General features: G+C 23.3%; 7 protein-coding genes across 7 annotated transcripts; 4 read left to right on the top strand and 3 right to left on the bottom strand.

Moving 5' to 3' along the window:
• The first annotated feature begins 1,507 nt into the window (after nt 1-1,507).
• On the top strand, nt 1,508-3,062 carry DICPUDRAFT_95594 (uncharacterized protein). The gene is made up of 2 exons (XM_003292321.1): nt 1,508-1,623; nt 1,706-3,062. Exons 1-2 carry the CDS (start codon nt 1,553-1,555, stop codon nt 2,853-2,855), a joined length of 1,221 nt encoding a protein of 406 aa, XP_003292369.1. The 5' UTR covers nt 1,508-1,552; the 3' UTR covers nt 2,856-3,062.
• DICPUDRAFT_157080 (uncharacterized protein) lies at nt 3,039-4,403 on the top strand (the record flags this gene model as incomplete). The annotated part of the gene is made up of 1 exon (XM_003292322.1): nt 3,039-4,403. The coding sequence occupies one exon, from the start codon at nt 3,039-3,041 to the stop codon at nt 4,401-4,403; it is 1,365 nt and encodes a 454-aa protein (XP_003292370.1).
• A 923-nt stretch (nt 4,404-5,326) lies between these two features.
• DICPUDRAFT_157081 (uncharacterized protein) lies at nt 5,327-6,777 on the top strand (the record flags this gene model as incomplete). Its single annotated transcript, XM_003292323.1, has 3 exons — nt 5,327-5,380; nt 5,837-5,884; nt 6,676-6,777. 3 exons carry the CDS (start codon nt 5,327-5,329, stop codon nt 6,775-6,777), a joined length of 204 nt encoding a protein of 67 aa, XP_003292371.1.
• A 2,356-nt stretch (nt 6,778-9,133) lies between these two features.
• On the bottom strand, nt 9,134-10,850 carry DICPUDRAFT_157085 (uncharacterized protein; the record flags this gene model as incomplete). The annotated part of the gene is made up of 2 exons (XM_003292330.1): nt 9,134-10,351; nt 10,467-10,850. 2 exons carry the CDS (start codon nt 10,848-10,850, stop codon nt 9,134-9,136), a joined length of 1,602 nt encoding a protein of 533 aa, XP_003292378.1.
• A 2,389-nt stretch (nt 10,851-13,239) lies between these two features.
• Nucleotides 13,240-17,789, top strand: DICPUDRAFT_82991 (uncharacterized protein; the record flags this gene model as incomplete). The annotated part of the gene is made up of 3 exons (XM_003292324.1): nt 13,240-15,687; nt 15,762-17,199; nt 17,287-17,789. 3 exons carry the CDS (start codon nt 13,240-13,242, stop codon nt 17,787-17,789), a joined length of 4,389 nt encoding a protein of 1,462 aa, XP_003292372.1.
• A 242-nt stretch (nt 17,790-18,031) lies between these two features.
• Nucleotides 18,032-19,179, bottom strand: RDEA (uncharacterized protein). The gene has a single exon (XM_003292331.1). The coding sequence runs from the start codon at nt 18,828-18,830 to the stop codon at nt 18,165-18,167; it is 666 nt and encodes a 221-aa protein (XP_003292379.1). The 5' UTR covers nt 18,831-19,179; the 3' UTR covers nt 18,032-18,164.
• A 1,001-nt stretch (nt 19,180-20,180) lies between these two features.
• DICPUDRAFT_40464 (uncharacterized protein) lies at nt 20,181-21,500 on the bottom strand (the record flags this gene model as incomplete). Its single annotated transcript, XM_003292332.1, has 2 exons — nt 20,181-20,341; nt 20,699-21,500. 2 exons carry the CDS (start codon nt 21,498-21,500, stop codon nt 20,181-20,183), a joined length of 963 nt encoding a protein of 320 aa, XP_003292380.1.
• Between the last annotated feature and the right edge of the window lie 544 nt (nt 21,501-22,044).

Consider the following 22,044-nt stretch of genomic DNA (forward strand, 5'->3'; position numbering starts at 1 on the left):
AAACAACAATAGTAATAATATTAATAACAATAGTAATATTAACGACAGTAAAAATACAGTACCACCAGTTTTCCCACCACCACAACCAATTTCAAATAATTATAATAATAATAATAATAATAGTAATAGTAATAATAATAATACAGCTCCATTAAATTTTATCGAATCAAATCCATTTATAATAAATGATTATTCAAAGAATCCACAAGATAAAACAGTTAGAGAAGATGTTAAAGAGGAGAAAAAAGATTCAAATAAAGAAAAGTTGGAGAATTCATTTTTAGTTCCAGGGGCTCCAGCATCGCAGACTCAATCATTACAAAACAAAACACATAAAAGATTTTACTCTACCTCATCACTTCAAGTAAATAGTTCACCAAGCTCTATTTCAAATAGTTCTAGTACATCAAGTTCAGATTTACTATCATCTAGTGGCGGTAAACCATCAACAACACCAACATCATCAACTCCACCTGTAGGTCAATCACCATTAAAGTCTAAATTTTTAAAAGTTGTTTCAGATGTAAAAAAGGGTTTGCCTCAAGTTGGGGATCAACTGTTAACTCAATATAACAACTTATCATTATCATTATCAAATGGTAGCGTTAACAAACCACCAAATTCCCTCAAAAGAAGTGACAGTTCAAATAGTTTGGATATATCATCACCGCAGTTGGTTTCATCAACAAATGGTTTTGCTAAAAATGCAATGAATAAACAAAATGCTACAATTAAGCCGTCATCAAAGGGCGATGATTTCTATTCATATTATGGCTCTGTTGAATCAAATGATAGTAATACCGATACAAATACTATTAAAGATACAAGTGATTCAGAATCAGATAATGATATCTCAAAACCTTCATCTAAAATATCATCCTTAATAAGTGAATTTGAAGATTTGGGTCATGGTGATAATAATATTAATAAAAGTCCATTAAAAACATCATCAGAGGCAATAACCATTCCACCACCACGTAATGATTATGCATTTAAATCACATACATTAAAACAAATAAAAGATCAACAGCAAGATACCCAACCAAAAGCACAACAAACACCAACTAGACTAAGACCTGTTTCATCAACCTATCCAAGCATTACCTCAAATTTATTATCTAGTTCACCACCAAACGGTGATTATCCAAATTTAACAAATAACACTCCAACAAAAGTATTTAAAGAGGATATTACATTACAAAGATTTAAACCATTACCACCAAGACCTGTTTTAGGATCAAATACCCCACCATCAGACACCCAATCACAACAACCAAAAGGTATTAATAGTTACACAAAATCATTTTTAAATATGTTAACTTCAACTATTGGTAATTCAAATGAAAATGAAATTGAAATTAGTGGTCCAAATGGCGCATCAATAGAACGTTATAGAGAAGATTTTAGTAATTATCTTACAGAGTTTGGGGATATTTATAAAGTTTATCAACACATAGATTGGCATTTAGAACAAAGTATTGTAAATATTGAAACAATCAAGTTATTAGGTTGTAATTATGGTTTCTCTGATCAATCTCGTGCTACTTCATGGATGTTGTTATTAGGTTATTTACCAATAAATTCATCGCAAAGAACCTCAGTTTTACTTCACAAAAGATCTCAGTATGTATAAAACCTTTTTTTTTTTTTTTATTTTATTTTTTTATATTAATTTTTTATAATTTTATTTTTTATTTTTTACTAGATATAGAGATTTAGTTAAAAAACATTTACCAGGTCAAGATAGAAATCTAACCTTTGTATTCAAACAAATTTCAACAGCATCAGCATCAGCATCATCAAATAATATAAATAGTAATAATAATTTCAATAATAATGATGGAGTATTTTCAAGTTCATGGGATGATAATAATAGCTATTATCAGCAATTCAATCAACACTTTAAGAATCCAAGTAGTAAGCTTTTTAGTAGTATGGTAAATTTAGTAAACATAAACAAAGCCAAAAACTATGAAGAGTTGGTACAGCAAGTTCATGTTGATGTTATTAGAACAAGACCCGATGGCTTTGTGCCATTATTCGAAACACCAGAAATTGAAAAAATGTTGGAACGTATTTTAATGATTTGGTCCATTGAAAATGCAGATATCTCATATTTCCAAGGTCTCAATGATTTAGTATGTCCACTTTTATTGGTATTTTTAGAACACGAGGTCAATCAATTAAATCATAGTAATAGTAGTTCTTATCCATCCATCTCTCAACTATTAGAACAAACCTCATCACCAGCTTCACCATATACACAATCTACATCAAACAAATCTAGCTGGTCAACGAAATTAGAAAAATTATTGGGTGAAGGCTTAATACTTAAAGAGCTTAAAGAATGTGGCCAAGCCGATGTAGTATTATCACGTGTTGAGGCCGATGTCTATTGGTGTATTAGTTTATTAATGAATACAGTCAAACACTATGCTCAAGGTACAGGTTGTGGTTTGCCAGCAGAAGGTATGATGAGAAGATTAGAAGCATTGGTACGAGAATCAAATGGAGAACTATATAAACATTTAAAAACTAACGATATTGATTTCAGTCATTTCAGCTTCCGTTGGATGGTTTGTTTCCTCACAAGAGATTTCGATTTAGAAACAGGTGTTAAATTATGGGATCATTATTTCTGCGATAGAGAGAATCAAGGTTTTTCACTATTACATATTTGCTTTTGCTCATCATTATTAAACAAATGGACACCCGATCTTTTAACCAAAGACTTTATGGAATTGGTTCAGTATCTTCAAAAACCCCCATCACTTCAATGGAACTCTACCAATTTAGAATCAATATTTAGATCCTCATATTTACTAAAAGAGAAATATAAAAACATTCTCCTTTAAAAATAAATAAATAATATATATATAATGAAAATTATAAATATATTTACTTTTTTTTATTATTATAAAAGTAAAAAAATTTTATTTTTTATAAATTATAATAAAAAAAAAAAAACAAAACAAAACCTATAAAAAAAAAAAAATTTAAATTTATTTTTCCTTTATAATATACATTCAATAAAAAAAATGAATAAAGGAATATTTAAAATTACTTTTTTCTTTATATTTTTTTTATTTTTTTCTTTTTCATTAGTTTTAGTAGTAAATTTAAATAAAAAAGAAAATAAAACTTTCAATAATATCAAACCCAATTATATTAGAAATAATGATTCATTTATAAGTAATGATAATCAAATACAAAATGAAGAATTTGATAATAGTTTAAAAAAATATCCCTTTCAAAATATAGATAAAGAGACTAGATTCAAAAGTAAATTTTTTAAATTAAAGACATCAATGTATAATAGATTCCCAGAGTTTGGTAAAGAGATAAACTATTGCAATGATTTGGATGGAATTCAAACCCCAATAACTTTTTTAAAACTATACCCATCACAAAATATATTATTAGAGATATATTTTAATCATTATTTTGATTTTCCAGCAGAGTTAATCCCAGAACCACCAAACCCAAACATACCAAGGGTATTGCATTCATTAGAACCCCCATCTTTAAGAATATGCACAGAGAATGAAAAATGTATTTCAAAATTTAATTGGTCAGTTTCATATGAAAGAATAGCAGATATTAGAGTAAACCACTGCGATGATAAAGAAATTTTCCAAATTTTACCCTATGAATTAGATAAATTTGTTATGAATAATAAAACACAGTATATCAAATCTACACTATTAAAAACAAATGGTAAAAATAATAACAACAATAGTGCCAACAATTTTAATTATAATAGCAATATTTATAGTTACTCTTTAGCAAGTTGGTTTTGCAGTAAATGCGATGCCCCATCATCATCCAATAGACTAGAGTATATTAAAGAAATGATGAAATATATAAAAATAGACTCTTATGGATCATGTTTAAATAATATACCAGTTACAAATATAACAAGTAGGTTAAAAGAAGATGCTATGGATGTTAAACAGTCATTAATGGGAAAATATAAATTTTATTTGGCTTTTGAAAATAGTAATTGTATTGATTATACTACCGAAAAACCCCTACATGCATTAAAGTCTGGATCTGTCCCTATTATAATGGCCCACCCACAGACACAAAAGTATTTACCAGAAGGATCCTATATATATGCTGGTGATTTTTCTTCTGCCAAAGAATTATCGGATTATTTAATCTATTTAGACCAAAACGATGATGAATATTTGAAATATTTCCATTGGAGATTTAACCAAGTAGTAATTGAAAAATGGATAAACATTAATGGGTACCCATACAGAGCCAATTCAAGAACATGGATTTGTTCTTTATTTCAGCACTATCAAAAATGGGAAAGAGGCTTGGTACCAAACAAAACTCTATATGTAACCCCTTATGACGAACTGTGTTTACCACCAAACTTTATAAAAATTAAATAAAATAATTATAGTTATAAAACATAAATATACTTCCCTTTTTAAAAGATATTAGAATTTACAATTAGTTATAATTAGAAATACCTAAATTATTAAAACTTTAAAAATATATAAATTATATAAATTGGTTGATATTTAATTGAAATATATTTAACAATACAAATTATTAAATAGCTTATCTATTTAAAAACAATATTTTTATTGATAATTAGCAATTTGGTAGATTTGAGTATAGTATGAATTCTTTTTAATTTTTCAAAATAATAAAAAATTTAAATTTTTTTTAACCCACAGTGTGCTTAATAATTTTTTTTACTCCACTTCATAAAATTAATATAACAAATAATGTATATATTTGGAAATAAATGAAGATTTTTTTACATACAACATTTAAAAAAAAAAAAAAAAAAAAACAAATATGTTGTTGTGCCAAAACAGAGCAAAAAAAAAAACACCCCAATATCTTTCTATTTAAAAAAATACAAAAAAAAACACCCCAATAATAAAAGATAAATTAGATATCTAATCGACTCTTTATTTATCATTAATCTAATTTAAAAAATGGGCATTAATAATAGAATCAGTATAGCTTTAATAATTTTATATTTCTAAAAATTTGTTAAATATGTATATTACTTTTATTAAATTATTGTTTTTTTTTAATAAAAAAAAAAACTATAAATACTTTAAAATATTATTCTTAATATCATTAAAATACAATTTATAAAGCATCAATACCAAACCAATTTAAAAAAATGTTATTCAGTAAATATTTACTAAAAAAATTTAATAAAACTAAAGTTTTTTTTTACACTAATAAAAAAACTATATACTAACTCCGGAATTTTATTTAGAATCAATCCAATCTTTAACCAAAACATAAAATAATAAAATCCAAATAAATTCAAATTGCTTCTCATTAAACTATGGAAGAAATGATGTTCAAGTACTTGGGGACCATAACATTCGTCTTGACCAGAGTAAGTTATTTTTAAAAAAAAAATTATGTTTACAGTATTTCTAATTTTTATTATAACTCTTTCTTTTTCCTTCTTTTAATATAGCACAAATAGTAGTAGTTTCTGTCGAGATGGATTTATAAAAAAAAAATTTAATAAAACAACAGTTTTAAATTACTGTAACTTTTGCCATTATTTTTTGAGCTATCAGAAAAAAAAACACTATTTTTTCTTACATTTTCATAATATAAATAATATAGAACCACCCCAAAGTCCCAATATACTTTATTTAATAATAGAAAAAGATTTTAAATTTTAAAAGTTAAAAAAAGAAATATTTTTTTTTGGTGATTATATAAATTGTAAAATAACTTTTAATAATTATTTTTAATCCTTTGGAACAATTAATCTTTCAATGATTTAAAGTTTCTTAAATAGATTTCAATTCATGTGATCTATATTTTCTATAAAAAATAGAAGTTTTTTCAATTACATCCAACAATTCAAAAAGGTTTTGAAATTATAGTATGTAAAAATGTCAAATTATATGAATACATATCACATATATTATTATAAATATCCATTTAATAATAAAAAATATAATTGATTAGATCATTTTGACATAATAATATATGTTAATATTTTGAGAATAAATTCATTTGTAATCAATGCAACAATTTTTCCATAGTTATTAAAAAATATAAAATTTTAAGTAATTTTAGTATTTTTATTATAATAATATAAAAATAATATATATAATAAAAATTATTATTATTATTATTATAATATACCCATTCATATTTGATAAAGATATAATAACTCATGATGAAAATTATAAATTATATAGATTAAACCAAAAAGGTAATATCAAATTTTGGTTTTCAATAGTAAAATAATAGTTTAAAAGATCAATAGCAAATAAAGTATCACAACACTTCTCAAAGTGATTTTACATTGAAATTTCAAAGTGTACCCTTTTGCTTTCAATATAGCTAATTTCACCCCATTGAGTAGTGTTAACTAACTATATTTCAAAGATCTAATTTTCCCTTAATTTAAAAAACATAAGGTTCAATTGATTTAGATTGGATCAAACATATTCATACCCCTTTATTCTTTGGTGGTGAAAAAAGATATTACAAATAAATCGTTTATTAGTAGGCTGTTTGAAGATATCTTAATACCATTCAATTTTATTTCATAGCATCTTAAAGAATTTTAGTACCAAATTATACTCTATACAACTCCCTATGGTGAACTATTTTTACCAACAAAACTTTATAAAAATTAAATAAATTATATTTTAATAATTTTAGGTAATAAAATATGCATATACTTACATTTTTAAAAGATATTGGCATTTACAATTAAATATAATTAGAATTACCCAAAATATAAAATCATGGATCTTTATTTGAAATAAATTAAATAATAAACGCAAAATATTAGATCACTAATCTATTTAATAACAATATATTTTAAAATCTGAGCATTTGTTTATAGATAATAAGCATTTTGGTATCTATAGTAATTCATTATTTTTTTAAAATTTTAATTTACCTCCAAACTACAATTTTTTTAACCCACAGTGTGCTAAATAATTTTTTTACTCACCCCCACACTAATAAATTAATTAAACTAAATACTTTTGGATATACAACATCACATATACCAAAACAGATAAAAAAAAAATATACCCCAATAATAAATAAAATTTAATAAAAGATAAATTAGATAAATAACAAATCGATTCTTTAATTATCACTAAATTAATATAAAAAATGGGCATTACTAAATAGAATCAGTATATAGTTTTAAATATTTTATTTTATATTTCTAAAAATAGGCATTTTGTGTAAAATATGTATATTACTTTTATTAAATTTTTTTTTTTTTTTGTTTTTTTTTCATAAAGAAAAAAATATAAATACTTTAAAATATTATTCTTAATATCATTAAAATATAATTTATAAAGTATCATTACTAAACTATAATATTACTATCCAAGAAAAAAAAATGTTATTCAGTAAATATTTACTAAAAAAAAAAACAAAGTTAAAAAAAAAACTATATACTAACCCTGATATTTATATAGAATCAATCCAATCTTTAACCAAAACATCAAATAATAAAATCCAAATAAACTCAAATAGCTCCCCATCAAGCTATGCTGGAAATGCTGTCCAATTACTTGACCTTGATATTGACCTCTGTAAGTTACTATTAAAAAAAAATTTATATTAACATTGTGTATCTAACCATTTCTTTTTTCAATATTCATTATAGCACCACTTTTAGTTCTTGATGTCCATCTTTAAAAAAAAGAAACAATTCTAAAAAAAAATTAAATAAAATCTATAATTAATTACAAAAAGTTATTAAACTATTAAAATCAAAGTCATAATAATGTTTTTTTTTTTATTTTTTTTTTAATAAAAATGATATCAATTTTATTTATTTATAATTTAAAATTTATTGATATTAACCCTACTATAGGTTATTTAAAACATGTTTCTGAAATTAGCTGACTGTACCAATGGTTCTTAATAAATAATAAAATTAATAAATTAAAATTTAAAAATAAATTATAAAACAAAAACTTACTTATATCTCCATTTCCTCTTTTAGAAGCTGCTGAGCAAGGGTGAGTTCTGAAGATATTGATATTTTTATACATTTTGAAATTTAAATAGTTATAATATATATATATAGGATGAATAAAAAAATAAAAAAATTTAAAAAATATTTAGAATCAAGATTTTTTATAAATTTTATAAAAAAAAATAAAATTTTTATTAAAAAAAAATTAAAAGGCATAGGATTGATAAAAAATTACAAATAATTTTATTCATTTATTAATTTTTATAGTAATTTTTTTTATTATTTAGAATCTTGATAAATTTCTTGAGGAAAGCATTGAAAAACCTTCTATAAAAAAAAAAATTGTTTTAAAATTTTTAGTTTAAACTTATTTAAAAAACAACCACAGTTATAACTTACTGTTATTTCCGCCATTATTTCTTGAACTAGCAGAACAAAGTTTATTGTTTGGACGAGATGGGGTTGGAACAGAAACAAACATTTTTGAATTATTTATTTATTTTTTTTTAGAGTATTAAATTTATATATAAAATAGAAAATAAAATAAAAAAAAATTTTGGTTTTAAAAAAAAAAAATAAAAAAATAAAAAAAATAAAAAAATAAAAAAATAAAAAATTTTATTTATTTGTTCAGGCATGCACAAATTTTATTTTTATTTAAAATAACTATAAAAAAAAGATAATTCTTTTTTTTTAAACTTTAAAAATTTAAAATCTTCTTGTATTTGAACCAGATTTATTGAGACCTTGGGGTGGTGCTATATAAATAAATTTATTATATTAATAATTAAACATAATTATTTTCAAAAGTAAAATATTTAACATTTACGATTACTTCCTCCTATCTTAGAACCTCCAAGTCCACCTTTTGATAGTGCTATGCCTTGTGAATAATTAAAACTCTCTTGAAACATTGTAAATATATTGTTTGATTGTTGTGTTGTTATAATGAAAATAAAATAAAATAAAAATAAAAAAAAAAAAATATCAAAAAAAAAAAAAAAAGTAAAAAAAATGGGTGTTATTTTAAAAGAGCCAAATAAAAAATTAAAAATTTATCGGATATTTACAAAGATATTTATAATAATCTTTGGAAACGATCTTTTTTTTTTATTTTTTTTTTTATATACAATTATTTAAATATATTATTTTTTATTGAGTGTTGTAATAATTTTATTTCTTTTTAATTGATCTACTTGAAGTCCCTCTTCTCTTTTTTGAATTAAAAATTTTATTTGTTTTTTGTTTAATAACTTTATCAATTGGTGTTGGAGTTGAATCAACTTCATAAACCTCGGATCCATCATCTAAATGTCTATTTGGTTTGGACTTTATTCTATTTTTATTATGTTCTTTAGACTCACTGTTGTTTGGTTTATTTTTATTTTTTGATTGGAAATCTGATTGGGCAAATTGTTCCTGTTCCTCCATTTCTTGTTCTTGTTCAAACTCTTCAAACTCTTTGAAATCTTCATCTTGATCCATTAATCTATCTAAATCCTCATCTGAAATATTATTTTCTAAACTTTCTTTTGGAAGGTAGAAACCTGTATCTTTATCGTATACTAAACCGCTGCCACGTAAAAGTTTTAGTCTCATCTTTTTATGAATCTGTTCTCTTAGTTCTTTGTATGGATCAACTGTATCTGTCTTTAATTCTGCATCATCGTAGATCTGCTTAACTTGTTTTGAAATACTAATATTGATATCTTCCTCAGTCTCTTGAGTTGGTGAACCAGCCTCATCTTTAATTAGGATATTTAATTTTTCCTCATAGTCTTTTTGAATTTGGTTTTTAGTTGTATCTTGCTGCGATATTGATAAGGTTTCTTTTTCTTCATCGATATTATCGAAATCTTCGAAATCATTTTCTTCATCATAATCCATGTCATCATCGAATATATCTGTATCTTCGCTAGAATCCAAATCATTGTATGTCTTATCTTGATCGGGCTCAACGATTGCTTTATATAATTTATCTTTTTCTTTATCCTTTTTAATCTCCTTATAGTCTCGCTTCTTTTTAGATTGTGAAACTTGAATATTATATAAATCCTGTATTTCTTTTTCGGTTAAATGTCTCCATTTTCCAACGGGTAAATCGCCCAATTCAACTGGACCAATTCTTGTTCTATGAATTTCGAGTGCCTTATTATCATTGGCTGCAAACATTCTTCTTACTTGGTGATATCTACCTTCGAAAAGTGTAACTTTAACTTTATTTTTACTTTCATCCAATATCTCTAATTTTGCTGGTTTGCATGGAGCCTCTTCGCCTCTTAACATTAAACCACCACTTTCAAAAACCCCAATTTCATCACCGCCCAATTTATTCTTTAAAACAACTTCGTAATCTTTACCACAACCATCGTCTTTTGGTGTTATAATTCTCTTTTAATTTTAATAATAAAAAAAATTAAAAATAGTAATTTATAATAAAAAATATAAAAAATAAACAATTAATACTATATAAATAATAAATAACTTTTATATTATAAATATTTACCTCTACTAATTTACCATCTTGACTAAAAATTACTAAACCAGTAACCCATTTATCCAATCTGCCTGCTATTGATGGTATTGGTTTTCTACTTTGGAAATCTTTTGGTAATAAATCATATACAACTTTGTGGTCACCATCATTAACTGTTGAGCAAATATAACCTGATGGCTTATGAAGTGCTAAATGTAAAGCTGATGGGTTTTCAATCAACTTACCATCAATTCTAACTTCATCTGGGGAAGCTTTAGATGACAATGTTGCTTTTTTACCTGAAATTGTAACCCTCTTTTCGTTTAAAAATCTTGGTACCGAACTTCTTTCAACAATACCCAAATTTGATAATAATCTATCAATCCTTAATTTCTTGCTGTTTTTTATTATCATTTTATTTTACAACAATATGACTACTATTACAATAATTATAATTAATAGAAGTATATATAAATAAAATGAAATAAAATGTAATAATTATTATTTATTAATAAAATTAATTATAATAAATTTAAAAAAATAAAAGTTTTTATAAAAAATAATAAATAAACCGAACGAGTTTTAATATTTACACGTTACGTTTTTTTTTTTTATAATTTTTTTTTTTTTTTTTTTTTTTTTTTTTTTTTTTTTTTTGCAAAATTTTTTTCAAAATTTTTTTCTCGACAAACATAAATAATTTTTTTTTGGTTTTCTTTTTTTTTTATCAAAGCAGCAATCAAAAGGTAAATACTCTCATAAGAAATAAAATAATTATTATCGTTTAAAAAAAAAAAAAATTATTTGTTTTACTAGATGATGAAAACTTAGATGACGAGTCATAATTTTCTACGAGGGATTAATTCTTTTAGGTTTTCTAGGAGAATTAATTTTCCCTTGATAGTTGATGATTTTGGCGCCTGATTAAAAAAAACAAATAAAATATATTTTTTTAAATAAACATAATTTTATTTTATAAAATAATTTAACCAAATATATTTAATACTAATATTTAATTTTTATTAAATTTAGGTTGTCTTGTAAAAAATCATGATTTGAATTAATTTTTCGAAACTGTTTGTCCAAACCCCTTTTCTTTTTAGTCGGCAAAAAAAGAAAATAGGAAATTTTTCCTAATTTCCAAAGTGGCTCTACTCCATATTGATTTTAAAAAAATCATATTTGAGTGTTTTTTTTATTATTAAAAAAATTTAATTAAATAAATCCTTTTTTTATATTTAAAACAAAAAACCTATTACTTTTTTCTTTTTAATTTTATTTTATTTTATTTTATATTATTACCCGCAAAGTATAAACCCAATTTCAAAAATATCTATTTTTTTTTTTTTTGTTTTTAAAAGTTTATTATTGCATAATTTTTTTTTTTTTCATTCTCCACCCACGCTCTTTGCTTTCTGACTGGTTATAAAAAGTGATTAAATTTTATTTTTTTTTCAAAATAATTTTTTCATTTTTTTTTTTATTGGTGGTGTTATTATTTTTATTATCCATTATAAATTATCACCTTGTAATTACTTGAAAATATAAATATAAATAAAAAAAAAAAAAAAATAAAAAAAATAAAAAAAATAAAAAAAAAAGTAAATACATTTTTTTTACATTTTTTTTTAAACACAAAAAATATTCAATAACAATATTTTTTTTTTCAACAAATTGGTATGTATATTTTCTTTTGTATAAATTTAAATTTTAATTCATATGTTTTTCAATTGGTTATCCGCATTACATAATTATAATAATATAAAAAAAAAAAAAAGTAAAAAAAAAAAAGTAATTATAGTTTTAACGCCTCAACCAAAAAAAAAAAAAAAATAATTAAAAAAAATATAAATTTTTTTTTAAAAAATATTCTCCACCATAGAAAAATACACAGTTTTCAATTTTTCACTATTTACTTTAATAAAAACAAAAAAAGATATATATTATTATAAAAATATAATATATTATAAAACTAAACTAATAATTTTAGTTTTTATTTTTTTATTTTTTTTTATTTTTTTGGTTTTATTTTTTTTATTTTTTTTTAATTTTTTTATTTTTAAATTTATTCTGTGTTATTAAAGAAAATAAATAAAAAACATAACATCAATAAAAAAAAAAATAGTTTAAAAATTACACACACATACACACATACACACATACACACACACACAGAACTAAATAAATAAAACATTAACATCACTCTTATCATCATTTTCTTCAAATCACATTTATTTATTTTTTATTTATATATATAAACAAAATACCTACATTTTTGTTTCTATATTATTAGCTATTTTTATATTCATTAAATCAATTTAACCACTAACCACAAACAATTACTCACACACATAATACATAAATAGATCATTTACCACACAGCACAGAAGAAGGTTTAGAGTAGTAGTAACAAAAAGAAACAGAGTTATAAATGCATTAATTTTTTTTTTCTTTTTTTAAAAATTAAAAAATAACCCACTCTCATCAAGTTTAATTCAAACAACAACACATACACACACACACACTATATATCAATTTTTTTCTTTTATTTTTTTTATTATTTTTTTTTTTAATTTCTTTTCCATTCCTTATTTTTTTTTTATTTTATTAAAATTTACCTCCTTCAAATTTTATATATAAATATACTAAAATATATATTTATATTAATAGCTAAATAAAGTTACTCAAAGTTATAATTAAAAAAAAAAATTGTTGTTTATAATAAATTAATATAATAATAATAATAATAATAATAATAAAAATATACATATATATATGAAATAGTTTAAAAATAATTATTATAATGACAGAAACATTAAATACAGTTTCAGTAATACCAATTACTCAGCACCACTCAAATAGTATAGTTAATAATAGTAACAACAACGAAAGTGATAATAGCACAATATCACCACCATCATCACCAGCATTAGATTCCAGTGGAAGCACTATAAATAGTAATGATAGTAGCAAATTAATGGATGATACAATAAATCAAAATATAATTATAGAAAATACAAACAAAATAAAAGAATTAAACACAGCTAAAATGGATAGCAACAGTATACAGACCACATTAAATAGTAATAAAATTGGTAGTAGTAGTAGTAATAATAATAATAATAATAATAATAATAATAATAATAATAATAATAATAATAATAATAATAATAATAGTAGTAGTAGTGGTGTTAATAATAACAATGAAATAATAAATAAAATTAAAAGTAATACTATAATACATAAACCCAATGGTATAACATTTAGTAATATAAAACAACATCATCAACAGCAACAACAACAAATTCATTCACAACATAGCACCGGTGGAAGTAGTACAGGTAGCAATAAATTAAGTCTAAGTAAGAGAATAAAATCCACAAGTACAAGTAGTAGAGCTTCAATTATAGATAATATGGATATAGAGATAGTATTTCATTCATTAAAAAACCAAGTTACTTCAAAGAATTCATTTGTTTTAGGTGTGCATAGACATAGAATGAGTAATATTAGTAATAGTAGCGGTGAACAAAGTAGCAGCAACACAACAGCAATTGTATCACCACCATCATCAGTAGATGGATATACTACATCAAATCAAGGCAACAACAATAACAACAACAACAACAACAATAATAATAATAGTAATTATAATAATAATAATAATAGTAATAATGGTACGAATAATGGTAATCCAAATCACCAACAACAATCAAATCATCATAGTATAAATGATATCATGACACCCTCAATCAATAGTAGTGATTTTAATAGTGATACAGTTGGACGTGGTAGTATTTTTACTATATCGAATAGTGATGCTGACAGTAACGCAGGTGGTTTAAATCAGCCATCTTTTAACGATTTAACCATTACTTGTGATACACTCACCGAAACTGATGAAGAAGATTTAGAAGAAGAAGGTGGTTTTTTAGAGGATTCAGATCCTGAAGATATGTTCAATGAAGATGATGATTATTTTAATGAAGAAGAGTTTTTAAAATTTGAAAAGCAATTTAAAAGTAATATTAATAAAACCAATAATAATGGTAATAATAATAATAATAATACATCTTCAGTTATTTATAATAAACCAAATCAAAATATACAACAACCACCATTATCATATCAACAACAACAATTACATTATCAACAACAATTTCAACAATTACACCAACAGGCACAACAACAAAATAGTGGTTTCTCATCTAACAAAAGATCATCAAAAGAAATAGTTAAAAAGAATTTCCAAGATGACGACGACGAAGATGATGAAAATGAAGCAATTACTGATACCGACGATGAGGTTGATGTAGTTAAAAATAAAAAGCAGCAAAAGCTAAAGCAACCACAACACCCACCACAACAACAACCACAACAACTTGTAGATAATAATAAATCATTTGTAAATAGTAATAATAGTCATAATATTAGCAATAATAATAATTTAAATAGTATTTTGGAACACCAAAGTAACGAGGATGAGGGTTCTTACAGTAGTAGTTATAAATCTAGCCAAAATTCAGTTATTTATAAACCAAACTTAGTTTCATCACCAAACTTCAAATCATCCTTATCCTCTTCATCCTTATTATCTGGAGGTTCATCACTCAGAACATCTCCATATAATCAAAGTCCAATTTTATCACCCACAGGAAATAATACAAATAATATTAATGGTCCAAACGATAATTTTAATTTAAATAGTCAAAGTGTTATTAATGTAAAAAATAATAATACAAATAATGTAGGATTAGAGTCTCCACGTAGTTTTTATTCTCAAACAAATAATAATAATAATAATAGTAGTATTAATAATAATAGTAATAATAGTAATATTAATAATAACAATAGTATTAATAGTATTAATACTAATAATAATAATAATAATAGTATTAATACCTCAAATAATGTACAATCATCACCGATGGTAATTAATAATAATATTACTTCACCAGTTTCTAATACTCAAATACCGAATAATAGTAGTATTAATAATAAATCAAATCAAACACCAAAAGACTTTTCTACAACACCAACATCATCATTTTTATCTGTATCATCAAATTCCTCAACCCATTCCACAACATCCACATCCACATCCTCAACACTCAACAGTAGTGGTAATAGTAATAGTTCACCAAAACATTCATCATCACATAAGTCAAAATCAGTTTTTTCAAAATTACTCAAAGAAGGTAAAAAACGTTTAGCAACTAAATTCCATAAAGATGTTGAAGACGAACAACCAGTAAGTATAGATACTCTAAAAATAATATATTACTAAGTATATATAGGTTTTCTAATTTTAATATTTTAAAAAAGACTTTTATTCATGTTTATAGAGGAAATGGCGACGAAAGTTGGAGAGTAAAGATTACCAGCTCAACAACAGTCAAAGATTTATTATCAATGTTGGTATCATCAACAGCTAAAAGTGAAACATTATTAAAATTAATTATCACCAGTTCATTAAACAGTTGCACGTGTAATTCTAATAATAGTCCAAATTTTCAATCAGAACCATCCACTTCACCAAATTCAACCTCATCGCAATGCACATGTAATTTAAATAAAATTCCAGAAAAAGAATTGCATGAGGATGATAAGGTATTAAGCGCTCAAAAGAAATGGAATGGACCATCAGTATTTGTATTAAAAAATAATTGTAAATCAACTAGTAGCAGTAGTGTTAGTAGTATAAATAATAGCAATAATAATACCAATAGTAATAATAATAATAATACAAGATTCTCATTAAGTTCAGTTGCTTCCGAATCATCTGATCATAGTAATCATTCACATCATCATAACAATCATTATCATCACCATCAACACAACACCAATAATAATAATAATAATGAAAATGCATCCAATATTGGATCATCGACTAATTCATCACCATGGTCCTCACCTGCACTTTCCTCACCAAAACCACAGCAATATTATGAAGGCATACCAGCATTGAATTTAGACTCGGTATCAAATTGGGAAACAGATTCAATTAACTCATCAACATCAACAGGTACACCAAAAGTTGCTAAAAGATCGACTACTATTTATCAACAACACACAAGAAACAACAGCAGTAATACCGATCATTACCCACCAAGCACTCCAACACCATTCCAAAACTTATTAAAAAAACAACACTCACACCAACAGCTACAGTTATTACAACAACAGCAACAACTACAACTACAACAGCAACAGCAACAGCAACATGGTAATCAAACAAACACATCAACTTTGCCCCAACAACCACCACAACCACCACATCAAGAAGGTTGGAAAAATGCAGAAAGACCAAGAACTGGTGTAAGATGGATAAACTCTAGTGAGCTTTCATTAATTAAAAAGATTGGTCAAGGTTCATTCTCTAAAGTGTATAAAGCTAAATATCAAGGTGAAATTGTTGCTATTAAAGTGTTAAAAGGTGAGGCTACCTCAGAACAAATTGAACTATTCAAGAAAGAGTATGATGTATTAAGTTCAACATCATCTCAAAATCTTATTAAGTTTTATGGGGCTTGTAAAGAGAAAAAATTAAAAATGGTCACAGAGTATTGCCAATATGGTTCGCTTTATAATATAATGGCAAAGAAAAGAATGGAAATTTCATGGCCTCTGGTTTTTAGATGGATGCATCAAGTCGTTGAGGGTATCAATTCCCTACATACAATGAGACCCGCTCTTGTTCATCGTGATATTAAATCTCAGAATCTTTTAATTAATAGCCAGTTGGATTTAAAGGTTGCAGATTGTAAGTTTAAACTACCACCATAAAATACTATAGTTTTTATATTTACGAGTATAATACTGATATATATATTTTTTATTTATTATATAGTTGGTTTAGCTAAACCTACAGAACTCCAAACCGGAAGTAATACCACTATAAAGGGTACAATGCTATACTGTGCACCAGAGCTTTATGGAGGTGCTAGTTATAGTGAAAAAGCGGATGTCTATTCCTTAGGTATAGTTTTGTGGGAGATTACCACACGTGTAATTACAGGGCGTTATCAAAGACCATACGAAGACTACACCGAAATTAGTTTTGATTTTCAGATTGTAATTATGACATCAAAGCAAGGTATTCGTCCAACCATGCCACCAAATGTTCCACCCAAACTATCTTATCTCATTCAAAGATGTTGGAACCAAGATCCCAAAGAAAGACCATCATGTCAACAGGTTTTATTGGCCATACAATCACTTTACGATGATTATATATCCGATCCAGAGTATTGGCACTCATTAATTTCCCATACCTCAAATCACAGCAACATGTATAACAATGATGAAAACGAACATAATGAACAATATCAACAATATGAACAACACCATTAAAATAACAACAAACCCTATTTATTAAACCATCAAAAAAAATTAAATTTTTTTTTTTTTTTTTTTACAATTGTATATATAATAAAAAAAAGAAATTTAACCAAAGAAGGATTTTTGTTTTTTTTTTTAAAAAAGTTTTTTTAAAAATTTTTTTTGTTTTTTTGTTAAAAAAAAAAAAACTTTAATAATAAAATTTTTTTTTTTTTTTGGTTTTTTTTTTTTTTTTTTTTTTTTTTTTTTTTTTTGGTGCTATTATTTACATGTCTTTTGACACCAGCTACATTGTTGCAGTTGATTGTTTATAGTAATGATATTATTGACATTTATTGTGATAGTTATAAAAATGTATTTATTTGAAAAAAAAAAAAAACATCTTTTTTAACTATCTATTTTTGTTGTACTATTATTTTGGTTATTATTACTTATTTTTTCGTTAAGTTTATTATCATTTTCGATGTTGTTTTTAGAAGAGTTGGTACTGTTATTATTGTTATTATTGTTATTTTGAGAAACTGTTTCAGTTGCTATTTTATCTGTTTTTGATTTATCTTGTTGATCTTTATTTATTTCAGTAGGAGAGGATGATGAAGAACTTGATTGAGGTAGTTGTTCAGATAGTGACTCTTTGTTATCTTCGGTCGTAGTTGAGTCTTTTTCAGTTGTAGCCTCTTCGCCCCATGAGTCCATATAATCATTTAAAACTTTAATAACTTCTTCTACTTCAGTTTTTAATTCGGGAAAAAATGATTCAGCTTCTTGTAATTGATCAAATTTGCAGTATGCTTCAATTTTTCCACTTAAGTATCTAACTGCTTCGGCACCAATATAACTACTACTACCTTTAATATCGTGTGAGTGTAGTATGGCATCTTTTGTATTCTTATCTTCAAATGCTTTTGAAAGTTCTGGAAGGTGCTCTTCAACTGATGTAATATATGATGTAATTAATTCTCTTTCGAATTCGTGGTCACCTTCAGAGTAATCCAATAATACTGATTGGATAAATCTGTCAGTTGGTGTTGGTCCTTGATATTCTGAAATCATTTGTTTTATTAATATGTGTGTATTTGTATATTTGATGTGGTATTTGATATATTTGTATTTAAATAAAACTATAAGAAAAAGAAAAAAATTGAGATTTTATTTTTTTTTTTATGGTTTTTTTTTAAATTTTTTAATTAAATAAAAAAAAATTTATAAATTTTGAAAAAAAAAAAAAAAAAAGTTATTAGATTTCTTTATAATATTTTATTTTATAAAATGAAAAAGAGAAATATATATATATATATATTCTATTAGGTTTGAGAGTTTAAAAAGGTGATAGTGAGGTTATTACTATAATTATTATTTTATAAATTTTAAAAAAAAAAAAAAAAAAAAGTTTTGATTGAATGAAAAATAATATATATTAATTTTTTAAATAATATATTAATAGAAAAAAAAAAAAAAAAGAAAAAATAATTATATATTAAAATTTTTAAAAAAAAATATAATATAATTAAAAAATAATGGAAAAAAATTAAAAAAAAAAAAAAAAAAAATTATTTAATTGTGTGAGCTCATGTTTTTTTTTTCTTTTTGGAGTGTGTAGTTTTGTATGTGACTGAGTGTTTGGTGTGTGTAGAAAATGTGTGTTTGAAGCTTTATTTTTAAAAATAATAATTATTTTTTTTTAATATTTACAATTACTACAATAAATTTGTGATTTTAAAATAATATTATTCTTACAATTATATAATTTATAATTTATATATTTATTAATATTTTATTATTTATACTTTTAAAAAAAACAACAAAACAAAACAAAAAAATAAAAAAAAAAAACACAAAATAAAAAACTTATTTGCTATTATTTAAAAAATTATAATTTAGTGTATTAAAAATTATTATCTTATTTATTTATTTAAATAACAATTAATTGTATTCAAATATTTTATTATTAATATCTATTTAATTAATTTACTTTTTTTTATAAAAAAAAAAAAAAAAAAAAAAAAGGAAACATTTGTTGGTTCTTTTAAATCTTGAACAACAATTTTTTAATTAAAAAATTAATATATTTTTTTTTTTCTATTTTTTTTTTCTATTTTTTAAAATAAATATGAAGAGGAGGCCAAACAGTGCAAATATTTTTAGAAAACTAAAAAAAAAATTTATTTTCTAAAATATAAATTAAATAAAGTTTTTTTATATTTATTTTTTTTTTATTTTTTTTTTTTATTTTTTTTTTTTTTCTGTCTATCCCTCTTCGTTTAATTCACATATTTAAAAATTTGAGATTCTATCACAATATTATCTCTATTAACCCCATCCTCCACTATTCTCGTTACTCTACCCTATTCTATTTCAAATTTGGGTATTTTTTTTTAAAATTATTTACTTATATTTTTTTTTTTAATACTCTAAATATGTTTTACGTATGATACCATTTTTAATTGAACCATGACACTTTTTAAACTTTTGTTTAGATTTACATGGGCAAATATCATTGGGACCAACTTTAGCTTTTTTTATTGACCCTAAATTTAATGAGCCCCTATAAATATTAATTGCCTCTAAAATTATCAAATTAGAAAAAAATTGTAAAATTAGTATTAGTCATTTATAATTTGAATTTTACTACAATATCATAATGTTGAAAAAAAAATAAAAAAACAATATAAATAACTTTTTGGATACACCCATAAAAAATTATTTTTGTAAAATTTGTGCAATTTACAAATTTGATAAAGAGATTGGTGGTGATAACGGAGGCGTGGTAAATTATAAAAAAAATTAGTAGAAATGGGGAGATATTATTTTTTATTTTTTTATTTTTTTTTTATATTATTTTAAACAAATCTTGTTATTAAACACAAATTTAAACAAATAAAATGGATTAGAAAAAGATAATTATTAATATTATTACTTACGGAATAATTGATCTATAAAATTATTTAATTGTGTAGAGTCGATTGAATTATGAATTTTTAAAAATGGTTCTAAATATTTTTCAAATTGGTTTGGGTCTTGTAAAAGGAATTCGTTGGCTAAAGTGTTTGGGGTTGTCATTTGAGAGATTAATTGATCGTTCCATAAACCATTTTCAAAGATAATAATATTGCTTGGTGGGCCCTTTAATTGAATAGCTGGATCGACAAAGTCGTTGATAATCGAAATCGAGTTTAAAAGAGATTGATTGATTTTTGAAACCTTTAAATACTCTTCAGGAATTCTTTGAAGAATTGGTGCTTTATCTGATAATGAAATACTGATACTTTCAACAACATTAATTTCTTTAAATTCGATGATTCCCTTTAATTTTTCTTTAAGTTTGTTTTGAATATCAATCCAAATTAGTTCGACGGTGGAGTTGGTTTCTCTTTGTTTTTCTACAGCATCTTTTCTAACTGGGATATTAAAGCATCTGAATACCATAACCATTTCATCACCATTATCTTTGTCGCTGAGAACGTATTGTAACTCTTCCTCAATCTTTTCTAAGTTAATTCTATCGTCATAGTTTGAGTCAATATGCACAAAAGTAATACGATTTTTTGATTTAAATATAAAAACGCTTGAATCTAAGGTAATCTCTTCTGTATAAAATCTAATTTTTTCATTTTCTTCTTTACCCAATACTCTTTCATTTCTTGCAATAAATCCAATTGGGATTGAATAGTTTAAAGATGAACTAAATAAATCATTTATACTTTGAGTTGTAAACGATATCATTATTATTATTAATTATAATTGCTAAAGTTTTTTTTTTTTTAAAAATAAATTTTAAAAAATAAAATTTTTTTTTTAAAAAATAAAAAAAATAATAATTAAAATTTTTATTCGGTTTTTAAAAATAATTATAATTAATTTTATTATTTGATTTTTTTATAAATAAGTATTTATTTATTCTTTTTTAATACTAATGAATACTTTTGTAACATATTTATAAAATATTTATATAAATATAATAAAATTCAATTATATAATAAATTGTTTTTTTTTATATTGGTTTTATAAAATAGGATAGAGTTTGCATTTTTAGATTTAATGTTTGATAAAATAGTAACATTCCTTTTTATTTTATTTTATTTTTATTTTTTATTTTTATTTTTTTTATTTTAATTTTTTTTTTTATTTTTTTTAAAAACTTCATTTTTTAAAAACTTCATTTTTTAAAATTTTTTTTTTTTAAAGTTTTAATTATTTTTTTTTATACAACAAATATTTTTATTTATTTAAATAAATATAAATATATAAATATAAAATAAAATGAGTG

Source organism: Dictyostelium purpureum (assembly GCF_000190715.1).
Source record: "Dictyostelium purpureum unplaced genomic scaffold DICPUscaffold_338, whole genome shotgun sequence".
Lineage (NCBI taxonomy): Eukaryota > Evosea > Eumycetozoa > Dictyosteliales > Dictyosteliaceae > Dictyostelium > Dictyostelium purpureum.